Raw genomic sequence first — 18,268 nt, 5'->3', positions numbered from 1 at the left:
CCTAACTGTAGCTATGCCCAAACCACCTACATTTCACATAGGAGTGATCTTGGCCTGCACGAAACTGTGTATGAGCTTAAGCTTTCCCTCATTTTGCTCTGAAGCTTTCCTGAAGCCCAGGCCTGGCGGCTTGATTCCTTGAACGGGAAGAACCAGACAGAGAGAAAGACTTTTGTTCCCGAATTGGAGGAAGAGTTGTGTTGTGGTTACACAGGTAGAGCCGATCACGTGTAGGAACTGAGCTTCGTGGAGGTAGTTCCAAGTTCCCACAAGTCTGCATCTACTAGATACGCACAGCCAGCCTGCATGGTTAGGATAAGGTAAAACAGGACTTTTACTCCCTTGCTATAAATCTGCATTTATCACCAGGACTAGGATGGGTAACAGCTGGTAAAGTTACAGTCATCATGAAGACGAAGAGACTATTTTGATGAAAAAAAGTCCACATTATATGGCTTACCTGGATAATAACAGTTACCTGCAGCAGCAAATACGCCTGTGCTGCCCTCACCCTCCAGTGAACTGTCATCAACGCCTGCCTGGATTCCAAGTCTTATGACTGCTGCAGGTTGATTTTCAGCCAGTTCCCTAACGAAATGAAGTATTAAGCAGTCATCTTGTCAGCCTAACAGTTTCCACCAATAACTTTTGAACTCACTGACCAGTTTCCAAATAAATTCGATAGAGGGACCAAAGATTCAATTACACCAAGTTCCGACGGGTTTGGTGAAAGTAGGCGATGGGTGGGAAGAGACACTGCTAGTATCTCCATGGAGAGAAAGCCTGCCATATGATGTCTATTTTCTGTTTTTATATCATCACACATGATCTTTATACTACTTTAATAGTTTTTTTATACTGTTCCTTTATTAGACCTCAAAGAATTCGTGAGGGAGAGTGGCAGAGACAGCCAAGCCCCAGCTTCACAATTTCTGCCTTGTAAGACCATGGTTTTAATCAAGTAGGTAGAAGTTCTGAATGAGTTCTTTAAGTGAAATTAACCTCCAAGAGTAAGTGTGGAAAAATGTAAATCCAGTCTGCAATGACAGGAGGGAGGGAGGAGGCTGGCTGGAGTTTGGGACACCATATTCCCAGGATGAAGGGGTGATCAGGCTTGGAGGAGAGTAGCCATATGCTGCCTGGGAGGGGTGGGGGGGGTGGCCAAGAAAAACCCATTGACAGTGTTAAAAGGATCTACTCAGAAAAACTTTAAGCTTCTTGCTGCCTAATGAGGTTTTCTTCATTTACTGGAATAGGGCTTCCGAGAGCCCAACCATTTAAAAATACTGAAGCACTCCCTTGGTGCCTGTGAGGGACCGTTTGAGAAAGCAAAGAGCAAGTCCCACGCTTTATCACGGGGTTGGGCGAGATCAGGGAACACAGAAGGACAACCCAGTGGGGAGGCTGAGTGCTGTCTATTGACAGCAAGATGCCTCATCTCCGCTGTACGGAGAGTCTGCAGCTTCACCCAGCAGCTGAAGCCACCGCAGCCCAGTCGCTGCGTGCCACGGAGCAGCCCAGCTCTGGGACCGGGCACCCTGAGCGCTGGAGCTCACAACCACACTGCAGGAGGGCCACAGACACGTTTTTGAGCGGGCTCCTCATGCAAATCATGGTTATGGACGTTAGTTTGATCTGGCTGAAGATAAGCCTTTCTTCCTTACATTCGGCAGTACTGCTGTGTATAAAGGAGTTAACAGTGAACGTGGTAATTTAACAAAGTCAGGCAAACCTCCTCTGCTCCCAAAAGAAGGGCTCCACAAGGCACTGGGAGGGAGCAGTGTTAAGCTGTACATGAGATAGTATCTTTGAAGGAGCATTTTTCTGGAAGTTTGTGATAGGAGGCTGGTGCATGGCAAGAGTTTTAGTATCATTGCTATGAAGTACTCGGTGAGTGCCTTGTCCGAGTGCTTCAGTTAAGTTAGAGCTTGTCAAGTCACGCCAGAACCCCCTGTTAAATTAGCTGTACAACTGTTCTTAACTAATGAGCTATAAAATAGAAATAAAACCAGAACATACCTCACTTGAACTGGAGGGAAGACCCCTCCCTCTGCCCATTCCCAGTGGTGGATTGTCCTGTTGGCCAAGAGGAGGGGAGGAGAGCAGGTTCCCGGCAGCTCGGTAGCCTGCTGGGTGATGCTCTTCAGGTGAGCTTTGTGTGTTTCACAAAGGAAAGTGAGCAGCAGCCCCCGATGCAGACAGCATCCCCCTGCCTGGACGGGGCTGGTGCGTTCCCTAACCCATCTGTATGAAGAGGAACAGCTTTGGGTTTTCATTTCTCCAGGGGTGGCTCTTAAGTGGGGCCTCTGGGAAGTTCAGTCCTTCTTGGTGGGGTGATTTAGTGCATGAAAGTGCGGTAAGGTCGGGGCGGCATTACAGTCTGGCCTGAAGTTTTCTCCTAAGCACACATAAAGACCAGTAAGGATCACTGACTCCAGTGGAGCAAACCCACAAGACAACAGCAATTTGTTTTTTATTTTAACTCACTTTGGCCAAGGTCTGTTTGTTCATCCTGTATTTCACCCACCCCAAGGCTGGACACTTGTTCTTTTTTCTCCTGCCCTCCTCCTGCCCCCAGACTGTCCTCTGAGTGCAGGGGTGAGTGGGTCTCCAGTCATGCCATTTACACAAGTTCCACCTTGTCCTACCATCCCCAGCCTCTCAGACAGGGAATCCCATTGCTCTTTGTGGGGAATCAGGGAAGTCCAGAGGCAATGAACGCAAACTATGCCTTCTCCCCCCGAAACGTATTGCTGCTTTTGCTGTCAGCTTGGAGGGCCTTGCTTCCAGGGATCCTGCTCTGCTCAGGACCATTGCTGGCTGGGCTGAAGATGATGGTTTCCTCCCGTCTTTGCTGTGACTTGAGCAGAGGAAATCCAGATGTTTGGCAAACAGCTTTTCACAACACCCAATGTTTACACTATCCACAGACATTAGGTTGGCCACAGCTGTTCACGTGGCAGCCGTTACTCGCTGCTTTAGGTGCCCGAGTCCAGTGTAAGTTTGGGCTGCCACCAGCTCTTTTTGCCACCCTCAGGTGCCAGGGGAGAGGCTGCAGACATGGGGAGAGCAGCATGTCGTTGCCCCCCCCCACTCCTCACCTGGTGTTTGGGGCAGGAGAAGGCCTCACCAGCCGGTCCCCACTGTGCCCTGGTGGGGACATTCTGCTGGGGGCAAAGGGGCGAGAGACCTGATCCTGCCACAGGCATTTGCTGTCTCCTCTGGAAGCAAAAAGGAGATGGATGCCCAGTTGCTGTATGGCTTTGTCCTTTGCTCAACAGCTTCCACTAGGCACAGAAAGCAATGAGCAAAAAGGACACTCTCGTGCTGTGGTTTGTATTACTCATGACTATCTGTCTTTAGAAGAGCAAATAGATTGGGCAACCCTTGGTAACAGAAGACTTAAACCACATACTGATGATACAATTGCCAAATGATGTGAAGTTTGAATCTTGGCATAACTGGTTTTGAGAAATGAAAAACACTCATCTGAGACAAGCCCTCCAAGGCGGTTTTACTTCCTCAGTTACTAACTGGAAACAGAAGGAATGAGCTCAGAGTGAAAAGCTGGCCAAAGACCTTCCTGACTTGCCCTGTCCTCTGAAGAGGCTATCTGTGCCTCAGGAACTACTTGCCGTACAGGAGATCATCTCGCATTGCTCACAAATCAAATAATCCAACAAGGAGAGCAAAGGATGCTTGTGGCATTCAGATTGCTGATGCTGCTGTCTGCAGGGCCACAAAAGCCATGTCCTGCTGCCCCAGGGTGTTCCCAGTATGTCAGGCCTCCGGATGACTTTCTGGATGTGCCACACAGTACACAGCTAATTCAAGCAGAAGCATCTGGAGACTGCAACTGTCTGGTATGAGAACAGCTATGGCTGATCCAAAATGTTCCCAGAATCACGGAATAGCTGAGATTTCAGCCTTGTCCACTTAGCAAGCCCATACTTCATCAGCCTGTCTGTGAGGATGTTATAGAAGACAGTGCTGAAAGCCTGGCTAAAGTCAAGATAAAAAAAAACACCCACTGCTCTCCCCTCATCCACGACGCCATTCATTTCGTTGTAGAAGGCTATCGGGTTGGCTAAGCACAATTTCCCCTTCATAAATCCATGCTGACTGCTCCCGATCACTTTTTAGCCTTTCATGTGTTTGCAAACAGTTTCCAGGAGGATTTTCTCCATCACCTTCGCAGATTTTTGAGGTGGGGCTGGCCGGGCTGTAGTTCCCCAGGTCTTCCTTCTTGTTCTCCTTGAAGACAGGAGTGACATTGCTTTCTTCCAGTCTTCAGGAAATTCTCCATACCACCATGACCTTTCAACAGCCCATGAACTTACCTGTGTCAAGTTTGTTTAAGTGCTCCCTAACCTGGTTCTCCTGCATGGATGTTGAATCCTCCTTGCTCCAGGAGGTGAGCAGTGTTGGTGAAGTTTACCTTGTGAAAGTCAAAAACCCCATAGTGCCTGGGAACTGCAGCAGCTCAGGGAGAAAGGCGCACTGTATTGAATCAGGGCCAGCCTGCAGAGCTTGCACAAGAGCCAGGTCCAAACTGCTTAGGGTGTTCAGATGCGCAATGTTAATACCCTATTCACGCTCTGCTTTGATTAGTGATTGCATCTATTTTTACTCTGACACCAGCAGACTTCCTTCATTTTTTCTTCTTAAATAAACTACGCCACCTTCCCATCCTCCTCTGCCCCCCTTGGGTCCCCACGCCAGTCGCTGCCCTGCCACGTAAATCCCGTTCCTGGCACACACAGGCCATATCCCTGCTGAGATCCACCACAGGGATCACTTCTACATTTTGCTTGCAATAAAGCAAAACACATTAGATGGTCACATTCTAACTCTTTGACCATAATTACTTAAAAAGCCCCAAATGACTACATTGAGGGGAAGCAGAGCAAAATTTCCAGGAGTACCAGACACATGGATTAGTAAACCTCCTAAAGGCCATGAGGAAAGAAAAGCTTTATACAATTACCTGGAGTGTATCCACTAAAGCTTCCTCAGCTGGAGTCCTTTCTACCACCAGCAGTTTGACACACTTGTTTCATTTAAAAATATAGAGAATGCATTTAGAACCATATTTTAGAAAATAGTCCATAACCTTGCAGTTTATATAAAACGGTTTGTAGCCTCAATCTGCCAAAGGGCAGGGGCTTCGTACAAAGGGTTGAAAATGAAAACACCTGGCTGTGCTCAGTCTGACCTGCAATTCTTTTCACTTGCAAAGGTAGAGGCCCCGGGGAGAGGGAGGCCAGAAGAAAAGCAGGGTACATGCCCAGGCTGGAGAGATGCGAGTCAAATCCCTTTTCTGCCTTCTCATCTCCCCATTGGTATGACTGATACAGAGGCATTTCCCTTTCTCACGAAGATATTCTGAGGATAAATACACTAAAAAATCGAGGTGTCCAGCTGCTGCCTTGTATTATTAAGATAACTCCTTCTGATTATATGTCTAGATTTCATCTTTAAATGTTGTATGAGTCGCCCTCCCTCCCCCCCCACCCCCCCCAAAAAAAAAAAGAGCAGAGTTTCTGTAAGATACAGTCTGGCTAATGTATCATTCTGAGCAACATTGCTGTGGTTCTCTGATGGCCTCAGAAGAGCCCTTATATATAAAAATATTTGCTTCGGAGCAAGTGCACGGATTACTCCCAAAGAATTACCCCTTAAATATTGAGGCCAGTGCTTTCAGAGCTAAGACCTAGGGAAAGCAGCAAGTGTAGACCATGTATGCCATGCAGGGATATTTGCATAAGCTTTGGCAGTAGCTACAGCCATCTGAAACACCGATAAGCCAGAACAAAACATTTTGCCTGTGTAATCATCCACATCCTGACCTCCTTGCATTCTGCTGCCTTCCTAACATTTTACCGCAGCTGTGCCTTACAGAAAATCATTTTCTGCAGCAGAAAGTAAGGTTACAGAGTTACCTATGGGTGGATTCTCACATATCAATTAGTGTTTCTTCATGAAGCTACCCTGAATAACCTCAGTGTTCAGTATATTTTCTTAAAATTGCAGAGGATAATGCATCTAGTGCCATCTTTGACCTCTGATTCTTATCACCACCCAATTGGGCACAATACCTTAGAGCTGGTTAAAAGAGGCTTAAAGCAGCAACATATATATGTTTCTTTTCACATATCCCAAATATGTTGCAAAAAATCATTTTTGTGAAGGTCAGAGCTGGCATTGGTATCTTCAACTTTTGAGCCAAACGGATATAAATTTGGTGCTATATTGACCCACTGTGCTGATTGTACCAAAAATGGAGGGAGTTGCTGCCAGCACAGAAGTCACTGCAAGAACGTGGAAAGGTCAAACTGACCCTGGCAGCTTGTAAATCTAGAAAGCCTTTCTGCATTTAACCTTAGAAAAATCATGAAGTCTCAGTTTCTTCCTTTTTAAAAAGGAATAACCTGTTCTCCTTGAGCACGAAATGTGTTCCACTCGGAAACGTACTGAGTGTGATGAACACTGCATGAACGGGGACTGGGGGTCCCCCCAAACCGTGGGATAGTCCTGGGTGCACAGAATTACGAGCATGGGAGCTGCAAGAAGGCACGGCCCTGCTGTGGCAGGTAGCTGCTGAGTGGAGCTGTGCTCACGGGAATAGGTTTCGTTCTGGAAACCTTTTGGTTCAGACTTAAAGGCAAACCAACAAAAAGCTTCCTGCTTCTCAGGCAGGAAGACAGGTTTGGTACTAAATGTCTTTTAGAGAGGTTTGGTAGTAATAGTCCTGTAGGAAACCTGAGAAACTCAGTAACTGGACACTGTCCATCTTCAAAGACTTGAAGAAATGGTTGATCTGCAGGAAAGAATATCGGACATGAAGAAAAAAAATACTAACAGTAGGGACTGGGACAGTGAAGCCATGGAACAGGTTACGGGATGGGTTATCAAATCCCCTTTGCTGAAAGTTTTTAAAAACAGAGGAAGGGGGTGGTGTGTGTAAAGGGAACTGAGGGTACAGCAGTGCAGGAACAATGTCTGAGGAGCCTTCCAGCCACACGTCTGTATGAAAGGTGGTGCTGGCAGCGGTGCAGCAGAGAGGTAAGGAATTCAGGGGAGAGGCGAGACGAGGCAGAGCAGCATGGCAGCGGGCAGGGTCCATGCCCTGCGCTGTCCCTCGCTGGTGCGACTGGTTTGGCAGTCGCAAAGGAATCTTGGCTATGGGACATGCAGTCCTGGGGGACCTTGTCTGTCCCTCGTCCTGCAGCTCACCTCCTGAAGCACAGGTGTTTACGGGTCCTATTGATTTCCCTTTTTCTGTCTTAGAGGTGGAGCTTGTTATTATCCGTGATCAAAGTTTCCTTCTCCAAGTTACTGATCTGAAGAATCGTCATAAAACACACAAAGTTTGGTATTAATGTGGGAGTAACTCACAGACTAAAATAAAAGTTTGATGAACTGACCTTTACATACAACAGCAGACTGTCATTTTGTGATCTACATTTAGATTTTTTCCACATAAAACAAATCACTCCGCGTCCCCTCTTTTACAAATGGCAATAAACATTTTGAAGCACTCTATAAATATAATTTGTTCTTGTCTTGTAAATGTCTCTGAACTCCACCCTTTGCAATGAAAGTGGTTTCCTTAGCAACTAATACATTCCAAAGTCTTTTTTAAAAAAAGAGGGAATCTAAAAAGATGAAAACAAACAAAAAAAAAGACAAATGATAAGACTGAACCTGTTTGATGGACACAAGATACACCACAGTCTGAGGTAGTGTGAAGTTTTTATTGCTACTTGTTTCGTAATACTGTTCTCTCAGACTCATCCCAATAAAAGGTTTATTTTGCCTCAGATCGCCGGGGCACAGCTTGCTCCGCAGGCAGGGCAGGCTTAGGATTAGGACCGCCAGCTGGACAGCCCGTGGAGCCGAGGCTTTCTACCTTCTTGGTGGTTAAAGGAACCAGCCATGAAATGTGGCTCCAGACATGACACCCCTCAGCTCTTCCTTGCAGAGGTGGCAGCGGGGACGTGTGTCAGTGCCTCCCTCTGCAGGGTGAGGGCCAGCGGCCCCTGAAACCCTGTCCAGAGAGCAGCAGAGGCTAGTCACGCAGGAAAATCATGCGGATGTGAATTGTGGGAAAAGAGAAAGGAATCTTTGCCAAAGGTCTCTGAGCTGGCCGCTAAGTTCAGGCAAGAAAATTCATATTTGGCACCCTACTTTTTTAACAAATGTCAGGAACTGGTAGCTCCCGCTGAAACAGAGCTTACAGTAGTGGTCAGAAAGGGGGGTGATGTATGGAAAGGGTGCTGAAGGATTTGTTACAGTCTGCAATGAAAGAAATGAAACATGGCTGGAAAAAGCAGCAAGGCACCTTGAATATATACATGTATGAAGCTGGGTTAAGCCCTGCAGAGAAGGACTTAGGGATACTGGTGGATGAAAAACTGGACATGATCCAACAGTGTGCACCTGCAGCCCAGAAAGTCCATTGAATCCTGGGCTGCATGAAAAGAAGCATGGCCAGTAGGACAAAGGAAGGGATTCTGCTCCGCTTGGTGAGACCCCACCTGGAGTACCGCATCCAGCTCTGGGGCCCCCAGCACAAGAAAGGCATGGACCTGCTCGAGCAGGTCCAGCGGAGGGACATGAAGATGATCAGGGGGCTGGAGGACCTCTCTGGTGAAGAAAGGCTGAGAGAGTTGGGCTTTTTCAGCCTGGAGAAGACAAGGCTCTGGGGAGACCATATTGCGGCCTTTCAATATATGAAAGAGGATTATAAGAAAGTCAGAGAAAGACTTTTTACCAAGGCCTGTAGTGACAATGGTGCAATGGTTTTAAACTGAATGAGGGTAAGTTTAGATCGGACTTACGGAGGAAATTTTTTTACACGGGTAGTGAGGTACTGGAATAGGTTGCCCAGAGAAGTTGTGGATGCTCCATCCCTGGAAATGTTCAAGGTCAGGTTGGATAGGTCTTTGAGCAACCCGATCTGGTGAAGGATGTCCCTGCCCATGGCAGGGGGGTTGGACTAGATGATTTTTGACAGTCCTCTCCAACCCAAACTGTTCTGTGATGATTCTATACAATGTGTTCATAGGGCTGGTGCAGTGGAGGGACTTAGATCCCAGATTCTTGCCAGAAGTTGGAAGAGCGCAGAGGGTCGCACAGGAGAGTTGTGGTCCTTGAGGTCATCCATCTGCACCTTCCACAAGTCCCACAGGCTTGAACAAACTGTGTTTCAAGAGGGATTGCAACCAAACCAGAATGGCAGCGAGGTAGTCTGTAAGGAGAGCTGATACCTTTTATTACATCAATGAAATAGTGGGGGAAAATATAACAGTTAAAAAAAAAAAAAGAACAAAGACAAGTCTTTAGGTATGAAAGCCCCTCCTGAGGCCTGCAAGAGGAGCTAAAGAGGAATTGGCGTGGTAGCACTTCCACATCTGCATCGCAACAGAGACGGAGCATTCAGCCCATTGCCAGAGGAGTGGGGAGAGAGGACATTTAAACCTGGTCACCGTAAGGGGTACGGGTTAAAAACCATGTCGTCACTGCAGCAGCCGAGACCCATATGGCGCCCTCCGTCTCCTTCGCTCCCCTCCGGAGGAGCCCAAAGCTGGCGGAGGTGGTGTGCCCCGCTCGCTGTGGGGCAGGGCCCGCCCTGAGGTGCAGGGTAGGGTGGCGGAGGGAGGCAGCGGCCGCTGTAGGCCAGCGGGGGTTTCTCCTCACAGGAGTCATCCCCCAAAGGGCCAGCGTTAGGCCTGAAGCCGTCATCATGGCCGCCCTCTGTCACGGGCAGGACGTGCTGGGTGCCGGTGCGGGAAGGGGCTGCGCAAGGCGGGTGGGCCGTGGGGACGGCAGGGCCACCGCCAGGCCTCCTGGGGCCGGGGGTCCTCCTGAGGGCTGGGATCCTGCTCCAGGTGGGCGCCTCTCCGCAGCCCCCGTCCTCCCCACATGCTCTTGGGTACGGCGGCTGCCCAGAGCGGCTGCCCAGTGTCAGCTCCTGGGAGTTTTTGCTTAAATGTCTCCCGAAATGAGCAGGCGGTATGGAAGCATCCGGCTCGGAAAGAAGCGAAGGCAAAGCCTCCCGCGTCGGCATTGCACCTGTCAGAGACTTGGGAAAGCAAGGGGTGGTTTAGTAAAACAAGGTGTAGTCCAGCAGCACGAAGTAAAAGCTGTCCCGTATGAGACCCTCACCAATGCATTCGATCAATACAGGTAAAGAAGCAGATGCTGTAGCAGAGCCTCCTTGCAGGGTAGTGCCAGTGGGCTTTAGGGGCAAACCAAACAGGGCTCCCAGATCATGGGTCCGGGTTTGTTTCACTGGATTTTGCCCAAATTTAACAATTCTTTCAGTCTTGCACTGAAAGAATTGTTAAACCTCACATTCACAGCCCTTGAGGTCCACTGCCTTGACCTCACTGCCCCTGAAGAAGCACCTGAAAATGAAATTATGCTAATACATTTAACACACCAGCTGTTGGGTTTTTTTCTATGGCATTTGGAAAAGCTAAGTACGATTTTTTAAAACTGATTGTTTTGAAGTGATCTGTTCACTACAGTAATAAAGTGCTTCAGCTTTTCAAGACTCTACTTCTATTTCTGGCTCATAGATTTTCCTATCTTTGCATATTTTTTTTTACCCCACAAACAGAAATTTAATTCAGGGAGGGAGTTGCACACAAGAATTATTCTTCTGGGTCTTTTGTTCTGGATATTTCACAACTTCTTCAATTGCCCTCATTATTGGATTATAATTTTGCAAACTTTCAGAATTCCTTTCAGGATACTAATTTTGTGCTATCATTTCTGATGACTACTTACAGGTCTGTCTTCTTTGAAATTCTGCTTTTGCATCCATTTAATTATAGTGATTTTGCCGACTGCCAGAGTAGCAAAGCTCCTTTCAGCTGTTTTCCACTCACTGTGAGAAGAAACTCCAACAACCTGATGCAGAACCCAGCCCACCTTCAACTAAAGACCCGCTGACACCGTAGAGAAAACATCCTATCTATCCCTTGTTCTATTTTGGGCTCATACATTTTTCTCAAGTTCTCCTCCCTGGTCTCTTGTAAGCATATTAAATTGAATCTTTTCAGAAGACTTTTTGCAGATTCAGTGGCACAGGTTCTGTGTGTCAGATCAGACTCCTGAGTTAGTTGTATCGCAGCCAGTCTTGGCGGAACACAAATATGATGGGTTATTCCCAAGAAAAACCTGCTGGAAAGCCATGAACTGGAAAGCCTGATGAGGGTAAATGGTATCACTGCGACGGCACAGAGTCAGACCAGCTGAAGAGCTGGATCTACAATTAGATATTTATGACATTTTTGGTCTGTTCCTACTCCCACACAATTCAAAGTGAAAACACCAGGAAGATGTTGTAGGAAGGGAAAGACGAAGACATGTCTAGAGGGAACTTGACCTCAGTAAGACCAGTAGGCTCAGGTATAAAAGAAAAAAAGCCACGTGGCTCAGTAACATTTCCTAGGTGAGGACTATTTTAGCGCTCACAGGGACAGAGTTAAACCAGTGATATGAAAATTGTTGTTTCTGTATTTGTTAGAGATTTACACAGTGGCTCAGCTGCTTTTTCTTATGCTCATGTTCCCAGGCGCTTGTGTCAAGAGGCCACCACCAGTTTGTCCTGTACTCTCTGACTGTCCCATCCCAAGTCCGTGTGTCTCCATGAGAGCCACTCCTGATCTCTGGTTTTTAGTATCCTCCTGAGTATTTCCAGTACAAATAGCTGCAGCTCCTAAATTCATATTCCACTGAAATGGGTTTAACTTCCTCTGTTCACTCTTTCAATCTACTTCTTGGCCTCCTGGATGCCTCTGCTTCCCCACGTCATCCATTTAAGAAGTCTGTCCCCAGCCAGACCAATTATCCCTCTTGTCTGTAGCTGAAGGGGCACTGGTTGCTATCCCCAACACCAGGCTGGGGAGGATGCACTACCTCTAGCACTTCAAAAGACAAACTGCATGAGAAGACGGGTGGTGTACAGTCGTGTATAACACAGCCTTCGCAAGGAAGGCCACTGGAGACAGCCTCACTGCTCTGCCTGGTTCCCTCCATCAAGCACGTGGCAGTCCATGGCATCTCTGCAAATGTTTTCACAACTGTTTGCGCACCCAGCACAGCTGATGTGTTAATGCCAGTGCTTCTGTAAGTCCTTCAAAGCATTCTTCTACCTTCAAAGCCCTCCTGGAGATCTGGAGAGCAAGCAGGGCATGCCAGGCAGAGGTGAGGCACCTTCCCCTTATCAACCCTGGCAAAACCCAGGAGGGACAAGCAGAGGTGGAGGGTGCCTTCGTTTTTCTGTGGCACCTCCTCCATGTCAGGGGAGGACCTCCAGACACACGTCAATGTGGAGAAAAACATGACCTGCCCCTGTCTTTCCAAAGGCGAGGCAGTGCCTCCTGCATGTGAAGGTGCCCGTACAGCCCTTGAGGGTCTGCAGGTGGCCAAATCCTGCTCAGGGGCAGCTGCCCTGCAGGAGAGCATCTCTCTCCCTGGTGGGCATTAAGTCTGTGAATAAAGCAATCCAGGCCTGCTACTGAAGTAACTGGGTTTTCTTAAGTAAAGGTTGGGGGACTGGAGGAAAAAGGAGTAAGGATTTCTGGATTTGCCTTGTTAATGACAAGTTTGTTTTGTCAAGATACCATACACAATATATAATAGACATATCATAGAGGTAATGTAATATATTGTATTCTATAGTAAAATAGTATACAGTGTGTGTGTGTACGTGTACACACATACACGAATCTTCCTCCTGAGTTCAGTTATTGCCAAAAGTATTTCCCAGTTTTCAAGTGTTCATTTGTCACAATTTTCTCATGGGGTGGTGCAATCAATACTATAAGTTAAATCCAATTTAAACCTTCTAATATTCTCTTTCAATGTCAATACTGATTAGACTAAATATCTAATTACTTTATTCCCAGATTTCTTTGTAAATAATTTAATTTCTGGAGAAGCGCTCGCAAAGAACTTGCAGGAATTTTTTCTAAAGACACTTGCTGCATTTAAAAAAGGAGAGTACTGGGGCTCTAAAGCTACGTCCATGCTGCTAAATAAAATGAGGCCAAAGACCGTCGTTGGTAACAGGGACCAAAAGGCATGGCCTGGCGGTGTCCGCACTGCATCCTGGCCTTGGACAACCTCTGGACCTGAAGTGAAATGATGCAAGGGCTGTGTTGCAGCCCACCAAGGGCTAATTTTGGCAGCATCAGCTTAAGATTCTTATTGCCTATGGCTTGTAGCATGGTGGCACATAGGGGCACAGGTAGGTTCAAAGGCAGCTGTGTACAGTGAAGGGGACCCAAATGTGATGCAACCTTGCCCAAAATCCTGCTAGGGAACGGTCCCTGGCACGTGCTGTCCCCCTGACCCGTGCCAGGGTATTTTGTCTTTGAGCACGAGCTAGCACTGGTCAAATCCATGGCAGGGACCATGTGAATAGTGACATAACTGAGCCTGCCGTCCAGCCCTGCTTTGTTTACCCGTATAGATGTAATCCCCTGCTGCCACCAGGCCCTGAGAGGCTCCAGATGGGGGGTGCTGGCAGTGGATGACAGTGCTGAGCAGAGCAGGATGCTCAGGACAGCCCTGCTTCTTCTTGGCCTGATCACGGGAAGGCAGAATGTGGAGATGTAAAGCCTGCTCCCACCCAGACCCAAAGCCCAGATAGCTTCCACTGTGCCTTGAACCATGGATCACTGAGCCCACCATTTCATTGATTGATGATAAGAGTTACCTCAATCTCCCGGATTCTTTTTAATCTTGGAGAAGATGGAGAAAAAGCCATCTGTGCTTTTTGGATTGATCTTCTTGCTTCTGCTTCTAGTTTTGTTTCTGGACGTGGATGGTCATGAGCTCCTTTGGACTTTAGAAAGGAATTATGATATGTTAAAGTTAGAAACAACCTTGTTATTAATCTTAAGGGACCAGAATTTATAGCACAGGCCAAAACCACACATATGGCCTGATTTAATGCTTTGTATTTAATAAGGCTTATTTAATGTGAGCTCAAGTAACAAACATATCTCAGATGAAGTGTGACAGGGTAGAAATTCTCTGAAATCATGAAACCAGTGCACCACATTTATGTGCAGAAGAGCCTCCCTACACTAGAGTCCCAGTTGAAGCAACAAGGTCTTCTGCAGCCTGGCTACAGTGTCCCTGCAGTTATTTCCATTCTTCTCACACTTTAGACATGTGTATCAGAACATTAATTTCCATTAACTTTCACAGAGAATTAATTTTAACCTGCATATAAGTGAAAGACCGGAAAATAGGAGACAGGCCAGTGGTTATGGTACTAAACTAGGTCTACAGCTTCCAGAACTACTGCCCATTATTTAAACACTTGCACACACTATTTTCCAGATATAAGTTACATATGATGCACAGCACGGCATTTTCCATAGACAGTCCCTTGGGTACAACCATTTTCTGCTCTAAGATAGCCTCATGCTTACGCGTGATGCCTTGGAGAAGAGGCTGAGATAACGTAACATTTCTGACTTTTTGAAGATTCATTGGTTCCTATGTATCTGAGGCAAACGGCTTCAAAATCAACAGGTTTTCATGGGATTCTAAATGAAAAATACAATATGAAAAATACAAAATCATAGTAACATAGGCTAATTTAGGTTGGAAGGGACCTCTGGGTGTCTAGCTCAACCTCCTGCTCAGGCAAGACTAACTTCAGAGCTAGATCAGGTTGCGTAGGGCCTTGCCCACTCATTGTGAAAACTTTTCTCCTTACAGTCATTTGACCTTTTCATATTTAATGACCCTTATTTATTGGAACCAAAAGTGTCCTTAAACAATCTTAAAAAACAGTCTTTAAAATTACCTTGCATAATGTAAGGTAATTTTATACCAACCTGAAAAAATATGAATTGGCCTTCGTGCCTCCAGAAGTTGGTAACTGGGTAACCACCATGGCCTCGGCAGGAAAGGAGCCGCAGGGGTCCACTGCAGTTTGGACAGCATTTCCCTGGAGCAAAGACGGTGAGAAATATTTTCTGTACAACAGTAAGCAGATGAATCCCATGTGATACAATGGTTCACTGGTGGTGGATTGCCACTTCTTGTTTGGGGCCCAGAAACTACACTGAGAAAAACTATGCAAAAAACTTTCAAATGTAAGCAAAAATAAAACTATAATTGCCTTTATTCTGTCCCATTATTAAATTATTAAATATAACTGACAAAAATTATTTCTATTATAGTTTTATTATTTTATCATTTATTATCATCATCAGTTTTAGTTGTTTTTAACTTGGCAGTGTCTGGAATATCATACATGTTCCTGTCCAATTTTTCTGGAGGACATCATTCTGTCTTCACTGAGTGCTTGAGTAATACCTTTCTTTAGCCAAAATGTTCATCAGATCCAGAAATCAGCATGTGCTAGCTCTCCTGAGCAATGAACAGTTGTTCGGAATGGTCTCGTAAAAAATGTGCGTGCATTCTCTATTTGCATTGTTTTGCTCCGGTGACATGACTATGAGGCCTATTTTCCAGTCATCATAGTTTATGAGCAACTTCTTTCCTTCAGGGCTTGCCTCCCAAGTTACTCTTGGGCCCATGTAATAATGAAGCCAACACTCAGGTCAGCAGGCACAGCACTGCACAGCTTTCTCAGTAGCCTCACTCATGGGCCCGAGAAGGCTGGGAATCAATCTCTAACCATGAGAAATAGGGATTAAAAAAGAACAAAACAAAACAAAACAAACAACTCCTCCCCAAACAGTAAGAAAACGCATTGTTGCAAAATCGACTTGCATTTGAATATAAGGAATGGCAGCAGGAAGGTTGGATAATCCAGAGGGTATCCTCTACTTTGATTTCTTTTATGTTGTGTTCACTCCTGAATTGCCATTTAATAAACAGCCATGTTCATACTCACGCTGTTGTTTCTGCCTAGCTTTATCACATATGGCTGGCCTTAGGTAGATCTTCTTCCCATCCAAAGTCGAGCAGTCGTTGCCGCAGACCACCACCCCGAGGCAGGACTTTTTTAAGATGCGAGAGTTGTGGTTGTTGGTGTTTCTCATGGCCCAGCTGCTGTGATGCCTCTGTGCATTTTTATCCTCTGAGCTATAGATATGTTTTACATAGGAATCTGGCCATTCTTGAAACCAGTCTATCTGTCTTACGTCCTGTGGAGAGACCAAAGCAAGCCATGTTTTAGGCTGGGGAAGAGAAAAGCTTGTGCAAGAGCCCAGAAGACCTGGTTCTCTGCTGGGTGTTCTCTAGCCTGGGTGACTCCAGCACCCTGGCCGGTGATGCTGGTTGGCAGGAGGGACCAGTGGAGAGAAGGCAGCAAACCCGCAGCTCCCAGTGGGTCCCTACAAGCCCCAAAGCATCAGGAAAGCCTGGCCAGGAGGTTCTTCTCACTCACTCATGGGTCCAGCTCTAGTGCAGGACCTCCCAGGAGAGGAAGATAGGGCGCCTGACATAAAATAGCAGATATTTTCCTTGCAGGCAGCAGTCACCGCCTGACTAACTTCTGTTAGCTTTCATGGCAGAGATCCTGCTTTGCCTTTCAGGCTATTCACAGCAGCGTTACACTGAATCATTTAGCTCGATTTGGCTCAACTTACTGGAAAAAGGGCAAATACTGCATCACACTGAGACTATGCCCATGTTTGTAGACCTTTAGTTCTGGGCTTTAGTTCGTTTTGGTCTAACCACCGTGAAATACTTCCACAGTGATTTTTCTGAAGTCCAAAACAAAGAAACCTGACATCCTCATCAGGTTTTTTTTTTTCACTGCTACGGACTAAGCAAAAAAAACACCCCAAAACAAAACAGGCCAACACTGTAAGGAACAATAAAAATAAAACTCAATGAAAAAAAAAACAACAAAGGACCAAACACCCATCACCTCAGTGGGTACAGTCAACAGAGTAAATTGCAGTGAGCGTAAAGCATCTAGCATACCCGCTGAAGGTTTTGAGGGAAAATGTCTTGTAGGGCTACAAAAACTTAGTAGGAATTGCCTTGAAACTGCTGATCCCAGACACTGAGAGCCATTACAGCAGCAAGAACATCAGCTGAGTCGAGGAAGAGTCCTGCGCTCCCCCAGAGCCGTCGGATAGCGTAGGGAAGGGTGTGCAGGAAGCCTCGGGGCTGAAATGCAGGTGAAGGTGACCTTGGGGTGGAGGGTAGGAAAGGAGGCAGCCTGGGACATGGAGGCTTTGGGCGAAGAGCAGTGGCATAGTAGGGAAGAGACTGGGATCCGGTAAGAAGACAGGGTTGGGAGGTGAAAGGCAGAGCTGGATGCTGAAGGACTGCAGCAGGAGGAACCTGGCACAAATATGCTGAGGTGAGGGACAGGGAGATGACACTGGCGTACGGGGTGCTGTGGGCTTTCAGTGGAGAGCACGGTGGAAATTTTTAGGTAAGAGGACTCGAAAAGGACCGCGGGAGGGAAAGATCATTATTCTGCTTCTCAGCAAATCTCCGCAAACGCGAAGCAAGCTTTTCCTAGCTGCTCCTGAAAGGAGTGTTGCCTCTGTGTGGAAAGCCAGCCCACTTGCCTGGAGCCTGATCTGCAACTAGGCTGAGCAGCCAGAGTTGCAAGGCAGTCATGGATGCTGTGCTCACTCCTCATAAAACACTACTCGGGGCAAAAAGCAGGTCCTGGACATCTCTAATTGAGCACCCACAGCAGGAGATAATTTTTTCTCTCTCTTTTTCTTTGCACCTCATCCACCAGTAGACTACAAAGGCAACGCATCTGCAGCATTGCTATTTTTCATGTATCAGCAGGTCTTTCAAAAATACGATTAAGGAAAAATACTTGGAAACTTCAGAATTTGCTTAATATTTTCTAGCTTTTCAGTAAAACACTGTCCCATACCCCGAGGTGCAAAGAGAATAAAGGCAATGAGGCATAGACGACTGAGAAAGTGTGAGATCAGCGGTGAAATGGTGACGACTGGTCAGAACTGGATAAATTTCTAAGACATAGACACATACCTGGGGAAGTTTGATGTCATTGATATCCCAACTTGTCATTTCTCCATGTCGGAAAGCAGAGTCCTCCTGCTCCAACACAACATCATCTGCACCTTTCAGCATTTTTTAATTCCCTCCCAAAGTTAGCGAGAAAGAAGTTTCTCCTGGCTGCTTTTGAAGTTGACTGTCAGTACTCTCAAGCAGTTTACAACCAGGAAGCTGTTTCCTGAAGCTAAATGATAGAGAGGCTGCTCATTAAAGATAAAAATCAGTGTTCTTCTGCCAGAAAAACTTGTTCCATTAAAAGTTTTGC

At 46.5% G+C, this 18,268-nt stretch overlaps 2 protein-coding genes across 2 annotated transcripts in view; both read right to left on the bottom strand.

Moving 5' to 3' along the window:
- Positions 1 to 18,268, bottom strand: part of LOC126046686 (glutathione S-transferase 3-like) — a 110,195-nt gene that overhangs the window by 71,830 nt on the left and 20,097 nt on the right. The window lies entirely within an intron of this gene.
- On the bottom strand, positions 9,488 to 18,078 carry GCM1 (glial cells missing transcription factor 1). The gene is made up of 5 exons (XM_049819436.1): positions 17,977 to 18,078; positions 15,899 to 16,151; positions 14,871 to 14,983; positions 13,736 to 13,864; positions 9,488 to 10,087 (listed from the first exon to the last, which is right to left on the bottom strand). The coding sequence occupies exons 1-5, from the start codon at positions 18,076 to 18,078 to the stop codon at positions 9,488 to 9,490; spliced, it is 1,197 nt and encodes a 398-aa protein (XP_049675393.1).

This window comes from Accipiter gentilis, chromosome 16, assembly GCF_929443795.1.
Source record: "Accipiter gentilis chromosome 16, bAccGen1.1, whole genome shotgun sequence".
Lineage (NCBI taxonomy): Eukaryota > Metazoa > Chordata > Aves > Accipitriformes > Accipitridae > Astur > Astur gentilis.
This window is presented reverse-complemented; position numbering and strand designations above follow the sequence as displayed.